The 27781-nt window shown below is 36.5% G+C and overlaps 1 protein-coding gene across 4 annotated transcripts in view; it reads left to right on the plus strand.

The window, feature by feature from the left end:
- The window catches only part of PPP3CB (protein phosphatase 3 catalytic subunit beta), a 52783-nt gene that overhangs the window by 10816 nt on the left and 14186 nt on the right, over window positions 1-27781 (plus strand). For all 4 annotated transcript variants that reach the window (XM_072628183.1, XM_072628185.1, XM_072628182.1 and 1 more), the window contains exons 3-10: window positions 165-289; window positions 2069-2180; window positions 3857-4002; window positions 4273-4412; window positions 4516-4593; window positions 4700-4794; window positions 7865-7990; window positions 23261-23338. In XM_072628183.1, the coding sequence (XP_072484284.1) occupies window positions 165-289; window positions 2069-2180; window positions 3857-4002; window positions 4273-4412; window positions 4516-4593; window positions 4700-4794; window positions 7865-7990; window positions 23261-23338 (900 nt within the window). The remainder of the gene's footprint in view (window positions 1-164; window positions 290-2068; window positions 2181-3856; window positions 4003-4272; window positions 4413-4515; window positions 4594-4699; window positions 4795-7864; window positions 7991-23260; window positions 23339-27781) is intronic.

Raw genomic sequence — 27781 nt, forward strand, 5'->3', positions numbered from 1 at the left:
CTCATAAACTCTATAGGCCCATCCTGAATTCCTCATGAAACTTCTCTTATCTCATTCAACTTCTAAATTCTACTTTACAGGAAAAATTAACACTTAGAGGTTTCTATTTTTTTCCCCTTCTTCTTCTTCTTAATTTGTTGTCTGTGATTGTCATCTCGTTCCAGTGTGCGGTGACATCCACGGCCAGTTTTTTGATCTCATGAAGCTGTTTGAAGTGGGAGGATCCCCTGCTAACACAAGATACCTCTTCCTTGGCGATTATGTGGACAGAGGTTATTTTAGCATAGAGGTATGTAACCAGATATAACAATTGATTTTGCCAAAGGCGTTACCACAGAAATCTCCATAACTCCTAGGAAAATGTTCTTCCAAAATATTTATGAATCGATTTTTTTGGTACCACTCCTTATCCTGAGCTTTGGTTTGCTAAAGCCACCAGTTTAATCTTTCAGAACATCAAAGTTTGCTTCTCTGCTTGTAGCCTTACTTTCTATTTTTCTGAATGGAAATTAAAAGCAAGGTATTGGCCTTGAGGAGCTAATGCTATTCATCTCTCTGATTCTGATTTCCTGAATTTCTGTGAACTGTTGATCAGAAATAGAAGATTGTCCCTGTGGCTATTCAATGAATTAATCTGAGTTAAGACGTGTTACTTTTATTTAATAAGACAAATTTATATAACACTTTGGAGTTTACAAAACACTTTGTTCACAGTAATCCTATGAGGTAAGTAGAATGTGGAATTGGAGGCTCAGAAAAATTAAATTATTTATTATTAAGTGTCAGGACCAGAACTTGAACACAGATCTCCTGATTTTCTGCTATGTCACACTGAGGACATGGATCTCCTTGGACAGCACATGTGTCATTTGGACTTTGGCCATTCCTTGTAGCAGTTAAGATTTCCTTGATGCATCTGATTTTATATTATGTTAATTTATTTTGAAAAGTGTAGCAAATTTGAATTCAAGGAGAAATCCCTAGATAGTAGGTTTTGACCTGCTAATAGCTTTCAGAACTTAATCTGGTAGATTTTCAGTCCAGGTGCCACTAATGTTGCCTCATTCCGAAGATTGTTAGGTTTCCCAAAATGCAGTTTGCATCCCTGGAATCCAGCCCACCTCCTTCGTCCCCTTTTTATCCAGGACTTTCACTTCCTTTCTCTTTTAGCCCAGATTGATTTTAGTGCTTCAGAGAAATAAAAAGTAGTTCATTTTCACAAAACTTTAGGGGACCTTCCCCTCTACACACACCCACATGTACCCACAGAGAAAACCTGGTGAAATATACTTAACTACTTAAGGAAGCTTGATGAGGTAATCAGGTGTTTCTATATGTATGCATGCATACTTTTCATTTAAGGGTTTCAAAGCTGACCCTTGCCTATATGTTGTTATAAAAGTTAGATAGCAAGGAACTGAAACAAACATTCTTCACATCATAGATGGCCTTATGGAGTTCTTTGCTATTTTAAAATTACACCATTTCTTTCCTTATGTAAACAAAACGTGAGCATCTTTTATACATTTTTGAGGTAATTCAGGCTCTTAAAATGAGATTTATTGTTTTTTCCTTGCATGTGATTTTGTAAATTGTGATTATTTTTCTAAAATGAAGTAATAAATGAAGAGACACTGCTTTTTGTGTTTAATAAACAGTTGTGTTTAATAAAATCTACCAATTACACATTATGCCATAGAAGAATATTTTTCCTATATGCAGTCAAGTTATTTAAAAAAAAATTTTTTTTAACAGTAACTTTTTTTTTTTAGTTAATCTAGTTAAATAATAAACACCCACCTCATTCAAGGCACTGTTCTGGGTAAAGAATATGTACAAGACATGATTCCTTCCCTGTATTAGCTTACATTCATTCATTCATTCCAAAAGAAGAGATAGCAGGCATACTCATTTGAACAATAAACAGACTGTAGCCATTTCTAGACCTAATCACTAGATAGTGAGGAAGAGCAAAACAGGTGGAGCTTAGTAAAGTTCTTTTGACAACAAGTAACTGCTTTAGTAAATATTGTACAAAAATTCTTAACGGAATCATTTTATTTTACAGTGCGTCTTGTATTTATGGGTCCTGAAGATTCTCTACCCAAGCACATTATTTCTTTTGAGAGGCAACCATGAATGCAGACACCTCACTGAATATTTCACCTTTAAGCAGGAATGTGAGTACTATCAAGAGAGTTATGTCTCATGTTTCCTCTGTAAGTTACTTGGGTGATAGTTCTGAAGACTAACTTTGCAGAATTGATATATCCAAAGGTGTTCAACTTGAAGAGTCTAAAGAGTTCTAAAGGGTTTAGTCGGTTTTGCTTCAAAATTTCTACATTAAATTTTTAAAAAAGTACATGTGCTTAGGAATAATTCATGTTAAAACTGTTTTTGAGAAAAAAGAAAAACAAAGCACAACCCAAAAGAGTAAACTCAAATGAAGTTTTGGTTGAATCCTCACATTTCTCTCCCATACTTTTATTGACTGTTAAGGAAGTGTAAACCCATTGCCTAGCCTGTAGAGTGCCACCCTCCTGTCAACTGGTTTTAAGTCTACCAGACTGTAGTTTTCCCTATTTCTTCCCACACTTCCAGTAGTAACACATCTCATGATTATAAGCACCTCTCTAAAGAGGAGCAGTTGTTTCTTCCCCTCAGGTCTGAACCTTCTTATCTGAGTACATATTGTCTCTTCTCGGTAGAGTAAGTTCCTTGAGGTCAGGGATCTTTTATTCTTTGTATTTAGAGTCCCTAGTACAGTGCCTGACATAATAGGCTCTTTAATGATGCTTGTTGAACTGAGTTTAGTTTCCTCCTAGGGAAATTTGGGTGTGGAAATTCCTTCTTCAGAACAAAATCTGCAGCTTAGAGAATCCCCTGATTCGCTAAGAGGTGAAGTATCCTGCTGGTCAGAATAGGGAGAGTGTTTCAGAGGCAGAACATGAACTCAGGCTTCTCACACCAGAGCCTGCCTGGCTGCTAGGGCATCACATCCCTTAAGAACAGTACTAGAATTCAAAGTACATGGTTCAGGTTTTAATTTTTTTTAGGCCTGGTTTAAATTTTGTCAGATCTTATACATGTTTATGTTTCTTTTCATAGCTTCTTGCTAATTCAAGTGAATGTTAAAGTCTTTGAAAAGAACGACTACTGAGAAAAAATCTTTTTCTTCCCAGATAACTAATGTGCTACATTTATCTTTCAAGTTCCTCTTTCCTGATATTAGAAATGAAATGTGATCTCCCAGTGCAGCCCCCAAAGCAAACAACATATCCAATATTTTGGAGGTAGAACGAGGCTGTAGTTTCTATATAATACCTCCTTGAAAGTGAATTGTAATTTGCTTTGAGAGGATTCTTTTTGTCATATTATAGCTTTTCTCTCTCTGATTGACTTCCCCTTTCAGGGATGCTTCAGTGGAAAAGATGGAAGCAAACCCTTCAGTACTCCTGCACACTATAAAGATGATTATTATTTTTTAATCCAACTACCTATTTGAAAATTGTATTACTTCTTTAGTTTGTTAAAATTCAATTTAATCATCTGTCTTGCCTCTGACAATGTAGTGGCCAGTAACCCTTAGAATAGGATTTTTAAAAATACTGAAACTACTTTGCTTTCATTTATGTGTCTCCTTGACTAGATCGAAAAAAGGTAAAGTGTTGAGCCCTTTGCAGTTTTGCTTTATCTTGGTTTTGTAATGTAAAGATGAAGTATTTTATCTGAATGCAACCTATAACTTTTAGTTATTTTAGGGAAAGAAATTTGTCTTAATTTTATCTCTCACTTTGCATAGCATGCCTTTAAAATGATTAAGTAGTAATTTAATCCTCTACTTTTTTCTCTGAAGGTAAAATTAAGTATTCAGAGAGAGTCTATGAAGCTTGTATGGAAGCTTTTGATAGCCTGCCTCTTGCTGCACTTTTAAACCAACAATTTCTTTGTGTTCATGGGGGACTTTCACCAGAAATACACACACTGGATGATATTAGGAGAGTAAGTATAAACATTCTTTAGTTCCAAGGTTGATTGAGGGGAGCAAGCTTTCTTAGTTAGCTATGTTTTCTTAAAAAAAAAAAAGATCTTCAAACTTATTTTTATAGCCTAGATTTGTTATGGTAAAAATATATTTGTTAATATCTTAACAGCATTCATAGCATTCAGGGTGGGTAAAACTTGCCCATGACCATTCTCTCCTCACCATTTGATGAGTTCTTTCTTTCTCTTTTCTTCTTTCTTTCTTTCTTTTTTTTCTTTCTTTCACAGTTAGATAGATTTAAAGAACCTCCTGCCTTTGGACCAATGTGTGACTTGCTATGGTCTGATCCTTCAGAAGACTTTGGAAATGAAAAATCACAGGAACACTTTAGTCACAATACAGTTCGAGGATGCTCTTATTTTTATAAGTAAGGGGAAAAACCCAGGAATACATCACATTTTAGACATTAAAATGCCATACTCTTCAAAAAGCAAAGTGTTGCTTTACTTACAGTTCTTTTCTTTTCACAGCTATCCAGCAGTGTGTGAATTTTTGCAAAACAATAATTTGTTATCGATTATTAGAGCTCATGAAGCTCAAGATGCAGGGTAAGAATTGTGCTTCCCTTAACCAAATTAACACCTTAAATACAAAATCAAACTTAGTAACCATGATTGATGCTTTACGATGCATATTAAGCTATTTGTTTTGCAGCTATAGAATGTACAGAAAAAGTCAAACTACAGGGTTCCCTTCATTAATAACAATTTTTTCGGCACCTAATTACTTAGATGTCTACAATAATAAAGGTAAGATGTTATTGATAAAAAATTGTTAAACAACATAGAATTTTAAATGACTTATTTTTTTTAAAATAACATAGAGAAAAGGTACTGTCTGAAATCATAATCATCTATTACTGAAATTTCATAAACTGCTTCAGGATATGAGGGGGGAAGTAAACAGGAGCAAAGAATGAAAAGTGTGAATCATATGTAAAATCTGTTCCAGAACTAGACACTCAGACACTTTGGACCCTGTTAATTAAGTACCTTGAGCACAAGCCAGACCAGGACTTTCTAGAATTTCCTTTTGAATCATGTTTTACATTTTGGTTCAAAAAATTTTATTGTTTCTATCAAGTTGCTGCTGCTTGGATTTTTCATTTCTGTCTGTTTAATTTACATTGGCTCACTACTTAGCTACCACTCATCTAGTTTAACATTGTCTGATGTAGGTCCTTTTTCTTTCTCCTTGGCTTCACTTCCAAAATTCCCACTATAAAATGCCATGGGATAGTGGTGTATTATCACATTTTTAATCCACTTTGATCTCTTACTGGCAAACATTTCCCTAATGGCTTTTCTTTCTCTTCCTACTGTTTTTCTCCCACTTTCTTTTATTTCTTCACTCTCCTTTTCTGATTCCATTGTCATAGTTGCTCCCACTCTTGAATATTTGCCCATCTGCAATGCTTAGGTTTTGTGGAAAGTTGAGCATGTAAGCCCAATGGCGGCTAATGATAGAGTATCTTAATATAGTTCAGTGTGTGCCGAGGACACTGAAAATGAGATGCAGCATGTTCACGTAGTTCACATTTTCAGAATAAGGACATTAAGAGGCCAGCTCCTGTTCTCTCTCAATATGTCTGGAATTTAATAGATTTGTGCCATTGAGTTTGATATTATTCTGGAGTGGGTGTGCCAAGAGGAAGTTTGGGGGTTTTTTTGGTATATGGATAGTAAAAGTGACAATGAGGTCAGTGCCAAAGGCTTTTCTGTATGTTCAGCATATGTAAGATTTCTTAGAAATTGGCCACTAAAGGAACGTGCTAATACATGATGAGCTCTTCCATGAGACCAGATATGAGGACCTTCGATAATAAATTTGATATGAGATACTCCCAGGAAAGTTTGACTAGCTACTCTTAAAGTTGCTGGCAGAGATACTAGTATCTAGAAGTTAGTGCCATTGGTTGCTTGTAAAGATTGTGCGTTTGTGTTCCAGTTTACAAATCTTAAAGCTATTTTATAATGATGCATAAGGAATAAAGGACTTCGCTTAAAGGAGAAACAAATCCAGATTCTGATTTCATTCCCCGTTCTACGCCAGTGATAGATGTCCCCAAGTGTGATTCCCTCAGACAGTATTTACAGGAGCTAGTGTTTGGTGCTCAGCAGAGATTTATTGCTTTACTTGCTTTCACCTGTCAGATCTTAACCCCTGAATAGATTAAATGATTTTTAGCACTTGTAAAAGAAACCCTGGACCATTGCATCTGTTTGTCGAAGTCAAATTTCTGTTTGTTTTGGGTATGTAGAGGAATCATGTTGGTGTTTTATGTTCCTGAGTAGTTTGGGTATATTTAAGACATTCTGCTTCATCTTGCGAATTTGCCAGATGCATTTCTAGATGTTATATTTTTAAAAACCAAGATGAAAACATAAAGGTGGATTTTTTTTTTTATTTCACATGATAAAATATGTAGCATTGTTCATGATTGTGTATCACATATCTTAAGAGGTATATGAGGCCTTTTGAATGCCTACATTTCAGTACTTCCATGAAAAGGTTCTATAGTGTTGAGTGAATAAATACTGTGTAACCACTAATAATCATGCCATTTTACATTTCCATAATGCTTTACAGTTTCTAAAGCTCTTTTACATGACTTATTTGGTCTTCACAAGAACCTTGTGAGGTAGGCACATAACAGGTACCCCTATTTTATAGAGGATGAAATAGGACAAGAAAGGTGGGACACATGGGTTTGTTGACTTCCTTAAGTTTGCACAACTTCAAAATGACAGAGCATGGAGTAGAGCTCTTCTGACTTTTGAGGCCAGGGCTCAGTTGAAGAATAATACATAAATAAAAAAACCAATGATGGAGATTTTCTAGTTAATTGTATTTTTAAAGATATTATTCTCATTAATGATTCAAAATTATGAAATAAAAAATTGAAATTAAGTAACCTTTTATTGCGTGCCTTGTGTACTGTGACAATACAGGGCATCATCTGTGCCTTCAGAGATGGCTTAGTAGAGGAAAAAGGACATGTTCAAATAACTAATGTCGAGTAGAGAGTCAGTGCATAGGAGACAGGTGCAGAGTCTTTTCAGGGTTCAGCTGAGGGGAAAGATCACTTTAGGTTTGGGGAAGATTGCAAGGAGAAGGGGGCATTTGACCTGAGCCTTCAAAGACATACGAGAGAGGATTAGTTAGGTATTCAAGGTGCAAGAAATGACTTGAAACAAAAATTTGGAGATAGGAATGCATAGAACATATTCAGAGAATGCTAAGTAGACAGTTTGGTTGGAGTTCGAAATGTGTCCAGGAGAACGGTGAGAGATAAGTCTGGAAAGGTATGTTGGGATCAAGTTTACTAAGGTTTAGATTTTTTTTTTGTATTTTACAAGATTCCTCCCCTCCAAAAGCAAAACATTTTTTTTCAGTAATTTAACCTCCCTCCTTCTCCCCAACTTAAATGAAATATTCACATTTTAAATTGGATTATTAATTTTTTTGTGTTTTTAGGTTAAGTATGAGTTGGCTACTTTTTGCAAATTCCTCCTATTAGTTACAACTGAAAAAGTCTTTATGGAACTTCTACCCTTCCCCACATCCCTCACTCCTTTGTGTTCACCATTGGATTATCTCAAGAAAAAAAAAAGATTCTTAAAAGAAACTAGGCATTTTGCTGATAGTTCTGAATAGAGATATGATTGGCCATTTTTCCCTTTCTAAAAGCACGTCATGACTAAAAATCAGTGCCCTGCCTCCCCTTACAACCCAAAAATGAATGTTCCCCATTTTTCCATGTTACATCTTGTGCTGAGGCTAAATATTCTTACATTGACATTTAAACTTACCTTGCAGCTGCTGTATTAAAATATGAAAATAATGTGATGAATATTCGACAGTTTAACTGCTCTCCACATCCTTACTGGTTACCCAATTTTATGGATGTCTTCACATGGTCACTGCCATTTGTTGGAGAAAAAGGTATGATTTATATAGTAAACAATTTTACTTAAATCTTTACTCGAGTTAACTTTTGTACACTGATACTTGTCTAGAGGAACGCGAAGTATAGTTTCACCGTGGGTACAGTTCTTCTTATGTCAGTGGGTGTGTGGATAGGAGAGTCTCAAAGATATTTTAGTTTGGTGTTCACAGCCCCCATTTGAGGATGTCTGGGGGGCTGGGAAAAGACTTAAAAATAGCGGTGATGCCTACAGCTGTTGGGTTTTCTTTCTTTTTTGTTTAGCTTAAATCTTATGCGAAGGAGTGGTGGCATGGCTTTGCTTTGGAAGGGACCCTTCTGTATAAATTCCCTTTTCTGGGATGCCAAACTCAGGACTTTTAAACATTAGTCATTTCAGCAGTTCTGTCCATACAGCCTCAGCTTCTACTGTTCTTCACTTCTCATATATTAAAGTGAATATGGAATTTAAACTTTTTTAATAATTTTCTAATAATTTGTATGTTTTCTGCAAACAGTAGAATTTTGAAAGCATAAATAATATTGTAAAACTTTTGTATGGTATCCTTTACAATAATTGAGACTTCTTTATTTTTCATTCTTTTTATTTTCACTACTGAAATAAGGTTATACAGGAAATGCCTTGGTTTTCTTGAATGTGGAATATAATAGTATGAGAGAAAAGGGGTGCTAGTAAAACATGATGTTCCAGTTTCCCCTCTATTTTTTCTCACCTCTTCCATGTTACACAATGTTCCTTTCTGTACAGGATGTACTGCTTCTGCCAAGGCTGCTTTTGGTACTAAAAGACATAGCCAATATGCAAAACTGAATATTTAACAGGTTGTCTGCAGACTGCACTTCAGTCTTTGATAATTATAAGTCCAACATTAAGCTAATGTGGAGATGGAGTTACTGTAGTATTTCAAGAGACAACCAGTTAAGGGCTTGAGGCACAAGGGCTACTTACTTATAATCATCTTCCTTTGGACTAGCAGAATAGCTGTCATAGAATCACAGAGCCAAAGGGGATCTCATAGAAGCTTTAGTTTATTTTTCGATCTCTAGGTTATATTACAACAATATCATCTTATTTTTTAAAAAAGAGTGACATCCTTCCTTTTTTTTTTTTTTTTGACACAACTCCATTTTCTCACATCCTCCACAAAATGCATATCCTACCTACCTTCCGTCCCCCGAAAAACAGTTAAGCAAAACTACCTAATGGGATGGTTTCTACTTTTGCATCATATTTTGATGTTTATATATAGAGGGAAGAAAATTCTACTAATTCCCTTTATGCTTTTGTCTAATATGTCCACCTGACCTAATTTAAATTCTTCCTACTTAAAAGACAAGATAGGAAGTATTAGTAGCAACAGATATTTATTAACTAACTTCCTTCTTATTACCAGAACTTTATGGAATTAGAAATTTTGAACTGGAAATAATAGCCTTAAAAATCATCTAATCTAGGGGTTCTTAATCTGGGATCTGTGAACTTATTTTCAAAGAAATTTTAATAACAGTTTCATTGTTATTACTTCTTTTTCTAATCCTATACATTTTATGCATTATTCTGAGAATGACTCTTTAGGTTCTACTAATGTACTACAAAAGGAATACATGACAAAGAAGAGGTTAAGAAACCTGGATTTAATGCAAGCTCCTGGTCTGACTAATGAAAAAATTTAAATGCTTGGCTAGCTTAATTGATTTCTGGGCTCTTTTGCCCTCCTCATTGTAGTAATAGTTTTACATTATGATAGCTGCTAAGTGATATGAGGTGTACAGTGCTCACTTGAAGTCAGGAAGATCTAAGTTTGAATACAGCCTGAGATCCTAGTTCTGACCCTGGTGAAGTCATTTAAATACTCTGTGTCTCAGTTTCCTCTTTTATAAAATTGTTGTTATTGTTGTCCACTTTTTTGTGACCCCATTTGGAGTTTTTTTTTCCTCAGACATTGGGAGCTTTACTGATGCAAAAGCAGCGGGCCTGAGATTTAGCAAGGAGCTAAACAAAGGCAGTGATATAGGAAAAGGACTAGACATGATTTTAGGGTTTCCTTATTAGGGGTTGGAGATCTAGGGAAAGTCTTGCAAGGTAAAGACACAGGATGAGGACTATGAATGACACAAGATAAGGGAGATAAGGAAATCCTATTTCCCAGGATGAGGGGTGGGGACAAGGAATTTTATGGTCCCAGATAAGGGAAAATTTTGTGGTAAGGGGAGACTTTAGGGCACCTTCAGGTTAGAAAATAAACCAAGGGCTTCACAAAGTCAGTTGTATCCACATCATTTCCTCACTCTACCACTAGGTAGGAGAATTCTTTTGGGGAAAAGGGGTGAAGGTCATTGAATTCAGTAGCTTCTTCCTGCTGAACAGGGGTGAAGAGTTTGCTTCAGGGTCAAGGAATAGATTGAGGTAGTGGGGATGCAGAATGCGGTGCCAGCTGAGTCCAGGGTGGAGAGAAGCAAACCGCTTGGTGACATCAAGGGCAGGGGTTGGTGTTGTAAAAGTTGCTGTGGGTGAGAAAACACAAATCAAACCAAGAGTTTAACAAGCACAGACCAAGTATAAGAGTGAGCAAAATGACCAATAACAGAGTCACAAAGAAGGGACAGAAGGGAGAGAAACCATGACCCCCAGGAGGAGGTAGTGGGAGATATCAGGCTGGAGTGAATGTCTTGCATCCAAGAGGCTGCCTGTAATATCCTGTGAGTGCTCAAAGGAAAAATTCCATGCAGGGTCTTCAGGGAATATGAGGGGAGAACCATGGGGAGTAAGCTAATATCCTGGGCATGATGGTGACACACCCAGCAATCATGTACTCCGCCTTGCTCCAGAATCCCCTATTTGAATTAAGGCATTAGACTTCCAGTCCTGAGGAAGCAGGCCTAACCCTTGGCATAAAATGGGAATCAGGTGGACTAGGAATAGAAGTGGTTCAAGGTGGGACCCAGAAGGCAAGTCCTCAAGGTGAGGGGCTTCAATGCATAGTCTTATTTGATCACTTTTCTGGCTAGTCACACCCTGTATCTTATCTCACATCCTGCCTTCTGCCTGCTTCTGTGCCTCAGCACTCCTGTCAGCCTCAGCTTTCACCCAAATGCTTTTGGGAGAGGGACAGAGGCACTATTTCTGCCTTAATGGTGGGGAGGAGAGTAAAATGAGACTGAAACAGCGCCCAGGGGATAAGGAGAGTGTAGAACAGGTAACCTTGCTGCGTGACCCTCTGCAGGTGGACAGCACAGATTTGACAGACAAGTTCAATATGCAGGCCCCAAATAGAAGGAGCGTTAAAAGTGATGTCAGAAAAGAAGAAAAACAAAGAAAGAAACCAAGAGCTCTGTGATATTATTCATTTTTGCCATACAGGATTTTCTGATCTTAATATTTCCTCAGAAGTTTCCACTCTGATTCCAATTCCTTTAGGTGGATCAGATGCTATTGAGGATCCAATTCTATACCCAGCTGGGGAATACAATAACTATCCATTCAGATTGACCACTTGCCTTGATTACAGAAATTTGCCATAAAAAGGAAAAGCAAGGACATGACTAGATAAAACATCACAGTTTTGCAAATGTAGTATCAATTCCACCTCACAGCCAGATTCAGGAATATTCAGGTGGGAAACATTTCTTTTCAAAGGAATGAAATGAGGAAAGTGAGCCAGGAGGTTCCCATCCTAGGCAGAGGCTAGAATTGTACCCTCAGCTGTTCTAGAGGAAGATCTCCACCTGTGTTGTTCACATTTTCTCTGAGTAGTTTGTGGCATTTCTTTCAGATGGTGGATTATTGATTATTGATGAATTTTTTATGATCCATCAGATAGCTCAAAACATAGTTTGTTATAGTCCAAGAGCTTTTACCTCAGATGGCAAGTTTCACTAATCAAAAATTTACCAGGACTCACATCTCAAATTTTAAATTTGTCCTGGTGCAAAAGCCAATTGCTGGAGATCATTTCTATATATTTCCAGGTGAACTATAACCAGCAAACTTACAATTTTCATTAAGTGATAACCAAATTGTTTTAGCTGTAAACACAAACAATACATTTCAGATGACATCAGTTGCATTTCCAGATCATATGAAAATTACTGACAGAAGGATGGGCTGTCATACCAAGTGCAGACAGCGACTGGCTAGCTTCTTTATCTTGACCCATTCTCCTTCACCCTCTCCCCAGGGCTGTGGCTATGTGCTGAACCTGGATACTTCCAGGTTGCAGCTGCAGCCCCTTCCCCCTCCTTTTTTTTTCCAGTTGAGGGAAGATGAATTTGCACATGGGGGAAAAGGGTGAAACTGTCTTTTCTTAATCTGATTTGGGATGAGAGGCTGCAGTCACAACGAGATACCCTCTTGACTGAAGGGAAGGGAGTGACCAAGGTTGTAAGGAGGTGTTTCAGAATTCCTTAGTGATCAATGACAAAACCTCCAGAATCTGTTTAAGATTCTAACTTTTCACTTTTATGTCCACTCCTTAAAAATTGAACGGGGCATTGAACCTTTCAGACCAACATTCACAAGAGTGCCCTTTCTTAGGATACCTGAACCAGTGACTGTTTCTTTGAAAGCACCTATTTAAGGCTGATCCAAGGACCCAACAAACCTGGGAGTGAAACTTAGAAAACTCACAGTATGTTTGGATGTAATTGTTATCAATGTCAAGTTATAGAAACAAATTAGCTTGCAAATGAAAATTTAGTAACCATGCCACAAAGCATGTATTTAAAAACTTGAAACAACCAATTAATTCCCAATCAGGTGACCATAACTTAGTTGAATGAGCAAATCAAATCTGGATTCATAATCACTAGTGGTAACATTTTAATTTCTAAGGCCCAATACTCTTAGAGAAAAGATTATCCATAAATTTATGTTTTTGCTAACCTAGGGGGAACTCTCAGGGAAGTCCTGGTGAATCCTGCTTCAAGGATCTGGTGGCCAGCAGGCCAGGAGAGAAGGGTGATCCTGTAGGCATGGGCCTGGGGACAGGGAGTATTAGGGTGCAGAAGGAAGGGAGCACCTGCAGTTTTCTCAGTTCCCTAGCGATGAAAGAAATGAGGGAATTGGACTTACCCTTCCAGTTAGGGCTTTGGAAGGTGTGCCCAGGTCCATGGCCTCCAACAGCTGGACCTAGAGCCCTCCAGTCTTGACTGGAGAGGAACTATAGTTCCTTGTCTCTTTTACTTTTGAGACTTATCAGACTTAAAAATATATATCCCTCAGGGAGGGGAAGAAAAGGGTAGGGACAGAGAGAAGGCTTACATCTAGGCAGTTTTTCCAGGCTCAGAGGCCCACCGACCTACCTCCCCCAATATCCACCAGGGGAGGGGTCCAACACAGGCCACAGAGACCATGACACTGGTGTGCAAGGACCCCCAAAGTAAAACAGGCACAGAGTCCCACAGGGCACAGAGAACCTGAAACTAGGTTGCAGGGAGTTCCAAAGAAAACCAGGCACAAGGCCCACCTACTCGCCTCCTCCAATGTCCCAAGGGGAGAGAAAAGAACAACACAGGGTAAAAAAGTCTGCTCAAGCAGAGCAAGGTGCCTTTCTTTAAGTTTTGGAGACCAAATTTCTTACTAAGCTTGTGTTGTTTAGAAATGCCCTTCACAAATTACTTTTCTAGATTATTGAGGTCAGGCTGTGTTACAGTGGAACACTAGTCACTTTTCCTTAAGATCTCCTCCCCAAATTCCCCTCCCAGCAGTATCCAAACAGCCTCTCGCTACTTTTCTCAGCATCCCAGGAAGCAGGGAGAACAAAATGTGACCAACTCATCGCAAGGGCGTCCCCTTATATGAGGGTCCACAGTCCAGACTGACTGCCCAGAAGTTAGTGGAGCTGCAGACGAAGCTGGCAGTGTCTGGACTTTCCAGGGTTATTGCTACTAGGGAGAAGTAGGAGCAGAAAGGTCTGGAGAAGAGAACAGAAAAAAGGCCGCTTACTTCTTATCCCAGTGGCTAGGAGAACATCATGGGAGTCCAATTAATGTTTGGATTCCCAGGTTTCAGCACCATAATGTTCAAGAAAAAGAGATGGGAGAGCTGGTTCAAAATGTGAATGAATTCACTTAGACCTTCTCTGAAGTCATTGGGAGCTTTATTGACACAAAACAACAGGCCTGAGATTTAGCAAGGAGCTAAACAAAGGCCCATTTGGGGTTTTCTTGACAAAGATACTGGAGTGGTTTGTCATTTTCTTCTCCAGCTCATTTTACAGATGAGGAAACTGAGGCAAACAGTTAAGTGATTTGCCCAGGGTCACACAGCTAGTAAGTAAAGTAGGAATAATACCTATTTCACAGCGTTGCTGGGAGGCGCAGATGAGATAGATAATATATGTAAAGTGCTTGGCAAATATTAAAATTCTAAATAAATGTTAGCTGTTATTAATAGTTCAATTAAATATCTGTAAGAAATGGTGTATCCATTTGATCATCAAATGCTTTTGTTTGTAAATAACATTGTACTGATTGTATTAAGCCCCCGCAAATGGTTTAGTCTCCTGGTAGAAATCTGTAATTATACAAAGGAGTTTGGCGTATCCATCCACACAGGAAAGACCAAGTAGATAGTAGGTGCCTATTGTGGATAGAACAACCACCATAGAATAACCAGAACTGATTATTGTGAAATTACAATGAATAATTAGAAGATACCACCCTCTGCTTCTTTGCAGAGGTCAGAGTCCATGGGTATGGGACATTGCATATAATGTCAGGTTTTTTCTATACAATAATTGTTTTTATTGAATTTTTTTCTTTTTCCTTTTAAAAAGAGACAATTTTTGTTATGAGATGGTTCACTGAGGTGATGGGGGGGTAGGAGAGAGAATACCGGGAGAAACCTAGGTAATATAAAAGCAAAAGTTATCAATAAAAGGCTATTTTTTAAAAGCATTTTTTGTCCAAATTTCGAAATGGACACTCTATGGTACCTGTCCATCAGTGTGTATACTGGAACAGACTGTACAGATGGACAGTGAGGTGGACCCAGGGATGAAGTGGAGGAAGGGAACAGACTATATTGCTTTCAGGAATGCTCAGAGCTCCTTTACTGATCCTAGCTTCTCAGATCCATCTTTTTCATACTAACATTCTCCTGGTACCTCTTTATGTAGTCAAATATAGAATACAGCTGCCTCTGCAAAGAGCATTGGCAAAGCAAGTTCATGGTGCACTTGAGCAGGCTACAACATATAACTGACCTTGCTCTCTAAGGAAGAGGTTAAGGAAATGTCATGGGAGAGGGAATGGCAACAGTCTAGGGTGAAGGGAGATGATAGTGGCCTTCCCGTAGCAGAGGAAATGGAAGAAAATTTCCAGCACATTAAAGGTGGATGTGTCAAGAGGGATGCAGACTGAGCAGTGATGGATGGTTTGCAGTCTGCATTGTTAGAGAAAACTCCCAAATTGTTGAGATTAAGATTCATCTGAGTATTTGGGTAAAAAATGATAATGCTCAGAGTCAGGGGCTTTAATTTGTCTACCATTGTTTTAGTCACTAGCTTATTTAAAATAGGTCGGTTTGGAGCTCTTCTCACTTTTATCCTCCTAATTTGGTGCTAATTTTTTACCTTTGCTTTTATTACTCCCTGATCTGACTATATATAAATTGCTATTTCTAAAGTGATTCCCATCAGTTATTTCCTGTTTTATTAAGCTGTTGTTTCATTTTTTGGTAATGTCATTAGATACTTATTATGTTTAGCATTTTTTTTTTTTTTAGAAAATATGATATATATGCATAAGGCTTCTGAGTATTTTATATATCTTTAGATTCCTTCATTTCTTAATCCACTGTCATTTTCAATATAGTTTTTGCCATTCTTCCTCTGCCCATCTTTGTTTTGATGATTTTAAAAGCTTTAAACTGCACTTACATGGGACACCTTGTATAATGTCTTGTTTTGGAGCTTCTCAACAGGATCTTTTTTGGGTTCTCTATTTTATTCTCTTCAATAAAGTGATATAATAAATATTAGCATATAAGTTGCAGTTATCTTCATGGCAGTCTTTTTGCTAATGCTTATCATGAATACTGCAAAGCTTGATGATCAAGTAACTTTTTTTTTTTTTATTAATTTTTTTATTTTTTTTAATGTTTAACAATCACTGCCATACAATTGCGATTTTATCCCTCCCCACCCACCCCCCACTACCTCCCTCCCTCCCCACGACTGCATACAATTCTGTATAGATTCTACATAAACTTTCCTATTGAGTATATTTTCACTATCGTCATGCTGTGTAGTCAGACTAAGATAAATGAAAGAATCCGTATAACAAATCAGAACATGATACACAAACAGATACACATACACAAACATGATCTGCTACATTATGTGAGTGACTTCCATATTTCTCTCTCTGAGTGTGGAAGGCTTTTTGCCTTGAGGTCCACCATTGGGATTTTTTTTTTTTTCAGAAGTTCTTGTGTTATTACAAAAATCTAAGTCTACCAGAAAAAACTCTCACACACTGTGGTTGTTGCTGTGCATAAAGTTCTCCTGGTTCTGCTCCTTTCACTCAGCATCAGGTCATATAAGTCCTTCCAGGCCTCTCTGAAGTCTTCTTGTTCATCATTTCTTATGGCACAATAGTACTCCATTACATTCATATACCATAATTTATTCAGCCATTCCCCAATTGATGGACATCCCCTTGACTTCCAGTTTTTGGCAACTACATAGAGTGCTGCTATAAATATTTTTGTACATGTGGGACCCTTTCCCATTTTTATGATCTCTTGGGGATATAGTCCTAGTAGCGATATTGCTGGGTCAAAGGGTATGCACATTTTTGTAGCCCTTTGGGCATAGTTCCAAATTGCTCTCCAGAATGGTTGGATGCGCTCACAGCTCCACCAACAATGAATTAGTGTTCCAACTCTCCCACATCCTCTCCAGCATTTATCATTTTCTTGTTCTGTCATGTTTGCCAATCTTATAGGTGTGATGTGGTACCTCAGAGTTGTTTTGATTTGCATCTCTCTAACCAATAGTGATTTAGAGCATTTTTTCATATGATTATAGATAGCTTTAATTTCTTCCTCTGAAAATTGCCTGTTCATATCCTTTGACCATTTATCAATTGGGGAATGACTTGTATGATTATACATTTGGGTCAGTTCTCTATATATTCTAGAAATGAGGCCTTTATCCCCGAGCTTAGCTGTAAAAATTTTTTCCCAATTTACTACATCCCTCCGGATTTTGGTTGCATTGGGTTTGGTTGTGCAAAAACTTCTCAGTTTAATGTAATCAAAGTTATCCATTTTGCATTTCATAATGCATTCTATCTCTTCTTTAGTAAAGAATTCTTCCCTTCTCCATAGATCTGATAAATACACTATTCCTTGCTTCTCCAGTTTATTCATGGTATCAATCTTTATACCTAAATCATGTACCCATTTGGACTTTATTCTTGTGTACGGTGTCAGGTATGGGTCTATGCCTAATTTCCGCCACACTGTTATCCAGTTTTCCCAGCAATTTTTGTCAAACAATGAGTTCTTATCCCAGAAGCTGGGGTCCTTGGGTTTATCAAACAGAAGGTTGCTATATTCCTTGCCTACTGCATCTTGAGTGCCAAGTCTATTCCACTTGTCTACCTCTCTGTTTCTTAGCCAATACCAAGTGGTTTTGATAATTGCTGCTTTATAGTACAGTTTAAGGTCTGGTAGCGCTAGGCCACCTTCCCAAGCATTTCTTTTCATTAGTCCCTTTGATATTCTGGACCTTTTGTTTTTCCAAATGAATTTTGATATTATTTTATCCAGCTCTAGAAAGTAATTGTCTGATAGTTTAATTGGTATGGCACTAAATAAGTATATTAATTTGGGTAGAATTGTCATTTTTATTATATTAGCACGGCCTACCCATGATCAAGTAACTTATGAAATTGTTTATTGTTGCCTTTGTGCAAACAATAAAACCAACTCGGATAGTTCCTTTATTTACTTCTCCAAAGAGAACTTGAGTCGTCCCTCAATTTAGTTGAAACTCCTCTGAATTCTAGTTGTATTTCTGCACATAGTAAACACTTGATAAATACTTTTTCATTCATTCTTAGAAAGAATGTCGGCATAGATATGTTTTAGTTCCTTCAGTAGTGTCTGAACATATTGGTCTTTAGCCAAGATTTTGGATTTAGAGTCCCAACGGTTTCTTTAATATTTGTAGATTATCTAAAAGGTGGGTGATCTTTAGCATGCTCTACCTCCCCTTTTCTGCTATTATAGCACTTCACTGCTAAAAGAGTTGTATAGGACTGAGGACCATTTTGTGTTCTTTACCATGGTCCAATAATTCATTGCCTCATCGCCAATGTTAGATCCCTTCTTTATGTAGTAGTCTTTAGCTAGGACCACATTCACATTCTTTCCTACTTAGTGGAACTTGAGCTTCTGTATGGAGCTTGTTTCCATCTTACACTTCCAAAAGGCAATGACCCTTCCATGCCACAGTGATACATGTGTGTAGAATACAAGTTCTTTTACAGATGATTATGGAGGAAGCTGCCATAAAAATAGTGAAGGAACAAATGAGACTAGAAATCTTGGTATGATACTCAGCTAAGCCAGGTCATTCCTACATCACTCATCGATGGACTGGGAATGAGAAGAACACAAAGACACTAATTGTAACAAATCTGGCAGCATTTCTGTAAGATTTTCTTAATGACAGTAGTGGAACCAACACTCAACACGTAGATGCACCTACTATATGAAGATGTGAAAATGACACTTGAGATTAAACTGAGAAATTTAGACAGTGGCTTTTCAAATACGCAAAAGAAGGTGTATTGGAAGTGACATAGTAATTCATTGCATTGGGGCTTATTTTTTTGCTTACCCTTTTTTTTTTTTTTTTGGTTTTTCTGCAATATTTTCTGATAAGAGTTTTACATTTCCTTGCTGGGTAGCACAGGGAATAGAGCTCTGGAGTTAGAGTCAGGAAGACTTGTGTTCAGATCTGATTTCAGATACTAACTGTGATCCTGGGCAAGACATTTAACCTCTGCCTTCCTCTGTTTCCTCAAGGGTAAATTGGGGTTAACAATAGCACCTATCTCCCAGAGTTATTGTGAGGGTAAAATGAGGTGCTAGTTTTAAAGCTCTTATCACAGTTCTTAGAACATAGATTTATTTGGTACATTTGTCATCCTTTTGAAGTGATGCAGGGGATCTGTGCTTAACTGGTACAAATTAGTCTACCATCTTGGGGGACATCTTATAAGTCTCATAGCCAGGGTGTCAAATTCCTGGGGCCTGAACCAGATTAAAATATAATTGGGAAATGTTTAGCAAAATTAATAAAAATACAATGCAGTGTTGATAATGTAAATTTGTGGTTTTCTAATTCAGTAGGAATCTGTTTCCTATTTGAGATTGACTTTGTCATCTAGGCAATTTTATACAGCAGACCAGATCTTATTTTTTTAATAGTATTTTGTTTTTCCCCAGTTACATGTAAAGATAATTTTTAGCATTCATTTAAAAAAATTTTTGAGTTTCAAATTTTCTCTCTCCTTACCTTACCTCCCCCCTCCCTGAAGTAATTTGAGGTGGGTTATACATATTCAATCATGCAAAATATATTACCACATTAGTCATGTTGTGAAAGAAGATATAAACCCAAAGGGGAAAAAAAAGTCAAAAAAATACAGAAAGTGAAAAATAGTATGCTTTGATCTGCAGACTCCCATCAGTTCTTTCTCTGGAGGTGGATAGCATTTTCCCCATGAGTCCTTTGGAATTGCCCTAGATCATTGTATTGCAGAGAACAGCTAAGTCATTCACAGCTGATCATTGTACGATATTGCTGTTACTGTATATGCTTTTGCCTTGGTTCTGCTCACTTCACTTTACATCAGTACATGTCAGTCTTTCTAGGTTTTTCTGAAATCATTCTGTTCTTCGTTTCTCGTAGCATGGTAGTATTCCATTACAAACATACCACAGCTTGGTCAGCCATTCCCCAATTTTTGCACATTCCCTCAATTTCCAATTCTTTGCCACCATAAAAAGAGCTACTGTAAATAATTTTGTAAAAATAAGCCCTTTTCCAATTTTTAAAAAATCTCTGTGGGATATAGACCTAGGAATATTGCTGGATCAAAGGATAGAAGCCCTTTGGGTATAGTTCCAAATCAGCCGACCATGTCTTTCCACACATAGTTGATTGAAGAGACACATAAAATACAAGATTCCTCTGTGACTATTACTTGTGGATTGCACAAATATGCTTGCTAATATATCGATAACTCAAATTTACTTTTTTAACCCTTTAAAATTTGTAAGGTGTTTCCCTTACCAACAGTGTTATGAAATAGCGTACAAGTATTCTCTATCCCCATTTTACAGATGAATTTATTGAGACTTAGAGAGGTGAATGGACTTGACCATAGACATACAGTTAAGAATTATTAAATCCATGATTTGATCCCAGATCTTCAAACTTCCAAGTTTGACATACTTTTTTTTTACATAATTATGTTAATGAATGACTCCTCCCACCTCTATAATAGAACTTTTCTTTGTAACAGAGAAGTACAATCAAGTTAAAACATTGGCACATTGAGCATGTCTGCAAATATATGCCACATTCTGCACCTCTTCGTCCACCTGCTTCTCATGTGGAGTAGTATTTTACTATCAGTCTTTTGAAAATCACATTTTTACACCCTGAAACTTGTCACATATAGCTTTAAAGGCTTTACTCAAGAAATTTTCTTCCATGAACACATATTTCCCCATGCATATATGCATGTTAAAATTACATATGGTTTCTTGAAGGATATAACCACACAGATAATCTTACTGATCCTCTAATTATCCAAATAAAATGAGGAATAAAACAGGTAGACATATGCTTGCCAAAAGTATTTCCCAGTGTTGTGAAAATTGCCATGTAGGTAGTCCAGATGGAAAAAGATTCCATCTTCTATCCAAAATGGACAATAAGTTTTCTCTCTCTGCTCTTTTTGTTTGTGACATTTTGATGATTGGTAGTCATTGCAAAGAAATTGACTTAGAAATCCACACTGGGAACTTTTAAGTGGATGAATAATGTATACAGTTTACAAATTGTGACATACATTTCAGTGGGCAGTACGTTAATTTAGGTATCTTGGATAAGCACTGCAGATGGCCCCATGAGTTGGCCCCATTTGATTTGGGAGAATGAGGCAAGCAGTATGACATTTGGGTTTTTTCTTGCCACCTAACGCTATTTTTTGAAACACCAATATTCCAGCCATATGGCTGGAAATCTTGAAACACTGATTTCAGAAGAATCAAGATTGTCAGTGGCTCAGACAGTAATGGAAAGGCACCTGGTGGGTTGCATCATACTGTCATTGGTGTCCTGTACTCAAGAAGTGGCATGAAAGACATCATTGAGGAGATGTTAGCTAGCTGTTCATTGATTGAGAGTGAGGGGTGACAATAGAAGTCTTCCACTGGTGTTAGAGAAAAGCCTTTTATTTTCCTGCTCTATCACATGGCATTGTAGCATACCATATATAGCATTTGGTCTGCTGATAGAATACCTTGTTAAAGTCCATACTGCCACCATCCTTCTGTGACGTTGGTGAGTCATTTAACTTTTCCAGACTTCAGTTTCCTTATATATAAAATGAGGTAATTGGACTAAATAATTTTCCCTAAAACTATGCTTCTAAGGCTTCAGGGTACATCAAATATGGGATGGAAATTAAGGGTAAAAGTAGAGGACTTGGCCTTGGGAAGAAAAAGGAACTAGTCTTTGTCAGACTATAGAACATCGAAAAACAGAATAGTGAACAATGTAGAGAGATTTTAAGAAATAAAAAAAAGAATGTGACTGAGTCTACAATAGATGTCCTCTCTTTCTCAATATAGCAGGAGAGGAGATCCTCTAATGAGAGCCAAGTGGGAAGACTGGTGTCTGGGGGATCAGCCACTGTGGGGAAAAGCAATAATCATTCAGAGAATAATAAAAACATTACTGAGTAGTACTGAAGGCCCAATTGAGATTTGTTAACATAAATTTGTAGTAGATCTAGTCAGTACACTTTTCAGATTTCCTCCAGTAGCAGGCAAGTGGAAACAGAGAAGGTGAATAATCAGAGTGATCCAGAGTTGGAGTTTAAGACAACAGTATATTATTGAACTGGTTGTCAGTAAGGCTAGAGGGGAGAGAGGGATTGGTAAAACAGGGAGGGTTAAGATTGGAGGGGTGAAATGACTTGAGTTTTCAGTGAAGGTTTAGTAGTCAGGCAAAGGACAAGTTGGAAGGATAGGTCATCAGAGGAATTTCAAAGTTCTAGATTATGGAGATGAAACAACTTTGGGTGATGATGAGGATGTAGGTATCCTCATCCCTATGTGTGGCTAAAGTAGAATGAAGGTATGGTTTGGGGTGAAGAGTGCTAAGGAAGCTGATAGACTTGCATTTGAAGGGAAATCAATATGTTTATTGAAGTCCTCAAGTATGAGGGCAAGGTTAGGGTGCCAGGTGCTGAACTCCTTAAGAAAGCATTAAGAATGACCTGGGACTGGTAGATAACTATATCTAGGATCTGAACAGGGGAATAAAGATAAATTTCATGAATCTCTAAGGAGAAGGAGTTGCTAAGTGATAATATCTGAAAGCTGTCTAGTAGTGACAGTGAGGAATAGTTTTGCCTATTTCTCCTGGCCAGTGTGTTTGGGACATGAGAAAAGAGCATCAGTATTCTGGTGAGAATGTGGTTAGGGATGCAGTGTCTTGTTGGAGATCCAGGTTACCATAAGTGCAAGAAAATGGAAGGAGTTTAATAGCACCATATATTTAAAACTAGAAGGGATAGACCTTAAAGGTCATCAGGTTGGAACCCACTTTTGCAGATAAAAAAAACTGGAGTGGAAGGAGGGCTTAAAAGAATGACACCTGTTCACATCATTTAACTAACACTTAGACATGTATTAGTCTGAGGCATGAAGAAGTGTATTTGAAAGGGGAAGCACCATTTCCTTTGGGGGCTCTCACTCTTGAGAATTATTAAATGATTCTTTGCACTGTTCTGTGGTTCATTTCTTTGAAATTCTGTAATCACTATATCAGAAATATATTTGTTTAATGAATACTTTTGAAATGTTGAAAAAGTAATTAATATATCCAAAAAGCATTTGTTTGGATAATTAGAAAACGGTAAAGTCACCTTATTTGGAAAATTAATTTACCACATATGAATGTTTACTACAGTATCTGTAAATAAGCTAATATGTAATTTGTTCTTTTTTATAGTGACAGAGATGTTGGTAAATGTTCTGAGTATTTGCTCTGATGATGAACTGATGACTGAAGGTGAAGATCAGTTTGACGGTATGAACATTATTTTTACTACTTTTACTAGACTATTCTTTCAGTACCCAGGTTCTACCAAAAATGTGTTGGAAAAATAGTCATTACCCTCAGAGAATTTATACTCCTAGAAAGACAGAACAAATAGGTTTTTTCTGTTTTTGTGGATTTAAAGTGTTTTACTTATTTTTTAGGAAGGTATGGTAAAGGTGATGATATTTGGAAGAGTAAGTGCTGTGAAAGGAAGGGAAGACAGAAAGGTTGATGTCCTAGGAGGACTCTAGAAAGGAATGGAAGGATGATAATGTGCTTCATGCTTCTCCCAGTATCTACTACTTCTAACGCCTCAGAATCCTGCCTCTTCATTGCTTCTTCTAAAAGCCCTCTGTAAATACAGCCATCAGTCTAGAAATTCATTACATTCCAGCAGTTCACTTTTAGTTTGGCAGTTTGACTCTAAACACATTTTCCCTAGAAACAATGCATTTTTAGTGAAAATAATTCCAATAATGGTGATTAAAGTCCCATATTTGCCTATGAACACCTGTTTAAACCCAAGTGACTACTCATACTGACTACTTTATTTTTTTATTTTTTTAAAAAATCTACATTTTATTTAAATTTTGTGAATTTAATATGAGCATTAAATTATTTTCATTTCATATCCTTTTTGATCTTTATCCCAGTAGAATGCAAGTTTTTATAGTTTCTATATAACTGGAAAAGTTTTGAACATTTGCATATGTAATATGTAAAACTTTTTTTTCTTAAAACTGCTGTCTAAGTTTGGAGAGGATCTTTGCCAGGATAGATGCAGGATGATGAATTTTTTTTTTGCCACAAAAATGCTTGAAGAATACCCACAAAAAGGTGGGATTTCAATCAATCAGTAAAGTAATCACACTGAAAAAACCATAATTCCTTAAAGTAGTAAAGCAATATTTCATAAACAGATGCATTTATTAGGAGAGTTCACATACCTGACTTTTTTTTTTTTTTTTTTGCTAGTCAGTTGGGGCTGAGTGGCTAAGTTGACTTGCCTAGGGTCAGCTTGTAAGTGTATGAGACTGAATTTGAATTCAGATCCTCCTGTCTCCAAGGCCGCTGCTCCATTCACTGCACCACCTAGTGGCCCCATATCTGGCCTTTTTAATATATACATTACATCATGTTATAGGCTGCAGTTTTTGCTCAGCCATCCCACTAATATTGAGTATTTGGGTTCTTTACAGTTTCTTTCACTCGTAAAAATTGTGTTACTATGACTATGTTTATACAGATAGGTGGTGGATTTTTTTTTTAACTTCATAAGGAAAATCTCTCAGAGACAAATAAGAACAGAGTATGAACAAAGTTGTAGCTCATGTTGTTTTCAGATCGCTTTCCAGAATGATTGGACCAATCTGCAGTATCATCAGTAATGTTTACTCATAGTTTCATCACATTAATTTTACTTGATAATTTTTATATATTTCTTAAATAGCAAGTATGAATTATTTTCTTACATTACCCATTTTTATTCATGTGTAGATTATAGTTTCTTTCTACTTACCCACTTATCTAATTGAAAATCTGTCTGGTTTTCATGTATTCGAATTAGTTTTTTTATACATTTTTGATAATATGTTTTATCACTGGTGCCTGTCATGCACGTTTTTCCTTTTTTTCAAAGATAACTGCTCTTTGAGCACCTGCCTGCCTAAAGAATATTTGCCTTCATTTCATTGTGCTAAAGTTTTTGACTTCAGTTTCATCATCACTGTTAGTGCCCTCTATTTGATAGGATTCAGTTTGTCATTCCTACAGAGTTAAGTTAGATACATTTACTATTTTAGAATGTTTTTAAGATTACCTCTTTAGCTTGTTAAGAATTTTTGGCATTGTATGATGTGAATCAAAATTTATTCCCTTCACCACAGTTTTAGGCTATTTTCCTACACCATTTGTTAAGTATTGCCATATTTTCTATTATTTCCAGTCCATCAAATTTTAACTTCTTTTAATATTTTAAACTATTTCTGAGACATTTTTTATGGTTCAGTTTTTTGGGTCTTAATGATAATATTTTTTTTATAATTGTAATAATAAAAAATGTTTTGAAATCCAGTGGGTTCACTATACCCTTGTTTGATGTAATTTTAATTCCATTCGGCAAGAATTTAGTAGGCATCTACTGTGTGCCTGCTCTGTGCTGCATACTGAGGTTGTAAAGACAAAAATCCAGTGCCCCTGCTCAGAAGGAGCCTGTATTCTGCTGAGGAGAAAAATTATATGCATGCAGATAAGTAAAGAGAAAATAAATACAAAGTAATTTTTTTAAGAGGATATATTCCATTCTGTTCCATCCCAATTGATGTGTGCTTGGGGACCAGATTTGAGTTCTTAGTTCTATAGCTCTTTTTTCTGCCTACTCATTTGTCCAGATAAATTTCACTTTTGCTTTCTTAAATTCAATGAAGTATACCATGGGGATTTGAATTGGTATTATGTTAAATTTATGAATTAAGAAGTACTGTAGCATTTACAGTCATGTTTAACCTGTTTCCCAAAAGGATTTATGTTGGTTCTTTACAGTACTTACAATCTTCCCATCCAGTGGTAAGATGTATTTTTCTATTTATTGAACTGTTTCATTGATTATCCCCTTTTTGTTTTTGGTCTGGATCTGTGATTACGTTGGGGAAGGGAGAATCCAGTGAGGAATTGCCTTCTGCCAATGCATTTCAGCAAGTGTCCTCTAATTTATAGTCCTAGATAGTTGTCTGTGGCACTTAGAGGTTATATAACTTTCCCAGGATCCCACAGCCAAAAAATTGTGTCAGAACAGGGACTTGAACCCAAGTTTTCCTCCTTCTGATGCTGTCATCCATCTGCTAAGCTATGCTGACTCTAATTTATTTTTTACCATTAATGTTTCATAAGTTCCCTTTTTTAGACCCCCAAGTTAAGGAAATACCCAAGTACTTAATATTCTCTATTGTGTCTCTAAATGGAATTTCTTTTTTCATTGTCTTTTAATGGTTGGACTAATACTTAGGAGAAAATTACATTTTTTTCTGTGTTGAGTTACTTCTAGTAATTTTTTTGCTTTATTTCCTCGAATTTTTTAAGTATCTATTTATTGTTATTTATAAAAAAGTTTGATTTTTAATTTCCTCTATACACAGAATGTCCCAAAAGTCTTAGTGCAATTTAAAGCTCTTGAAACCTAAAACTACACTAAGACTTTTGAAACACTCTTTATTTTATTCATCTATAATAGTTTTCTTAGCCAATATTTTTAGGTATAAATAGCATTTATGACAGACTTTTCTGATTTTGATCCTATTTTTAATGGGAATGATTTTAATATTTCTACATTTGAGTATAACTTCAGCACTTAATTTTGAGTATGTTGTATATCATATTAAGAAAGGAACCACCTATACCTGGTGTTTTTTTGTAGGTTTTTTTTTTTTTTAAGAATTTTGAGTAAATGATAAAATCTGCTAAACTATCTTCATGACATCTTTTAAATTTTGCTATATTTGTATTTTTCCTATTGATATGAATGGTATTAATTCTTTTTTTGCATCATTGCCATTCTGTATTCCAGGAAGAAATACAACTTGGTCATAATAACTTTTTAAAGCATAATTATAATTATTTATTATATTATAATAAACATTATAATGTTTCTATGGGAAAATATTTTCAGAGTGCTAACTTTGGATGTCAGAAGTGATTCCCCTATGTTGTCACTTTTCAGCAGGAGTCAGATGGCCCATCTCTGCCTGCCAAGCAGTAGAAGTGACTAACCCTAGCTCTAAGCTACAGGGGTTTAGGGTAGGGCTGATGTAAATATTGAGGGGAAAAGTGGGCTGGAATTCCAGGAACAGAGTAAGGATCAGGGAGGCCCTTGGAAGCAATGAGAGAATGGAAGCTAGAGGGGAATAATGAGTACTTGGTCATTCCAGGTTTTTCTCCTTATTTCCTTCTGTTTCCCATTGCTTAATTTCTTCCTTTTCTCTTCCTTCCTGATCATCTTTTAGGATTTGAAGTAAAATGTGTCATTAGGATGAAATATTTTTCATTCCCTCTCACAACTATTAACTCATCCTGTATCACCATAAACTTAATTTTAAGTCTGCCTAGCATTGGAGCAAGGTTGAAAAATGAGGTATGAGGGAAGAATTTAAGTAGCAATAGGGGGGTAGTAACATTGATGAAAGCCATGGTTTCTACCAAGGAAGACAAGTGTCTAGCTTCAGGAAAGAAAGGAATTTTAAAACCCTGCTCCAAATTTAGTATCATTTTGATGAGATATACAAGAGGAATGTGTAAGGTTTTAAATGAAGTCCTTTGTCACAGAAATTGTTTGTTTTAATTCTGTTTGGTGGGTTTGCATTTGCAATTATGATTGCTTTAGTATACTGTCATTTCAAAAAAGACATGCAGCCTGCATACATAAATCAGGTGAAGTTG

This window comes from Notamacropus eugenii, chromosome 1, assembly GCF_028372415.1.
Source record: "Notamacropus eugenii isolate mMacEug1 chromosome 1, mMacEug1.pri_v2, whole genome shotgun sequence".
In the NCBI taxonomy this organism is placed as follows: Eukaryota; Metazoa; Chordata; class Mammalia; order Diprotodontia; family Macropodidae; genus Notamacropus; species Notamacropus eugenii.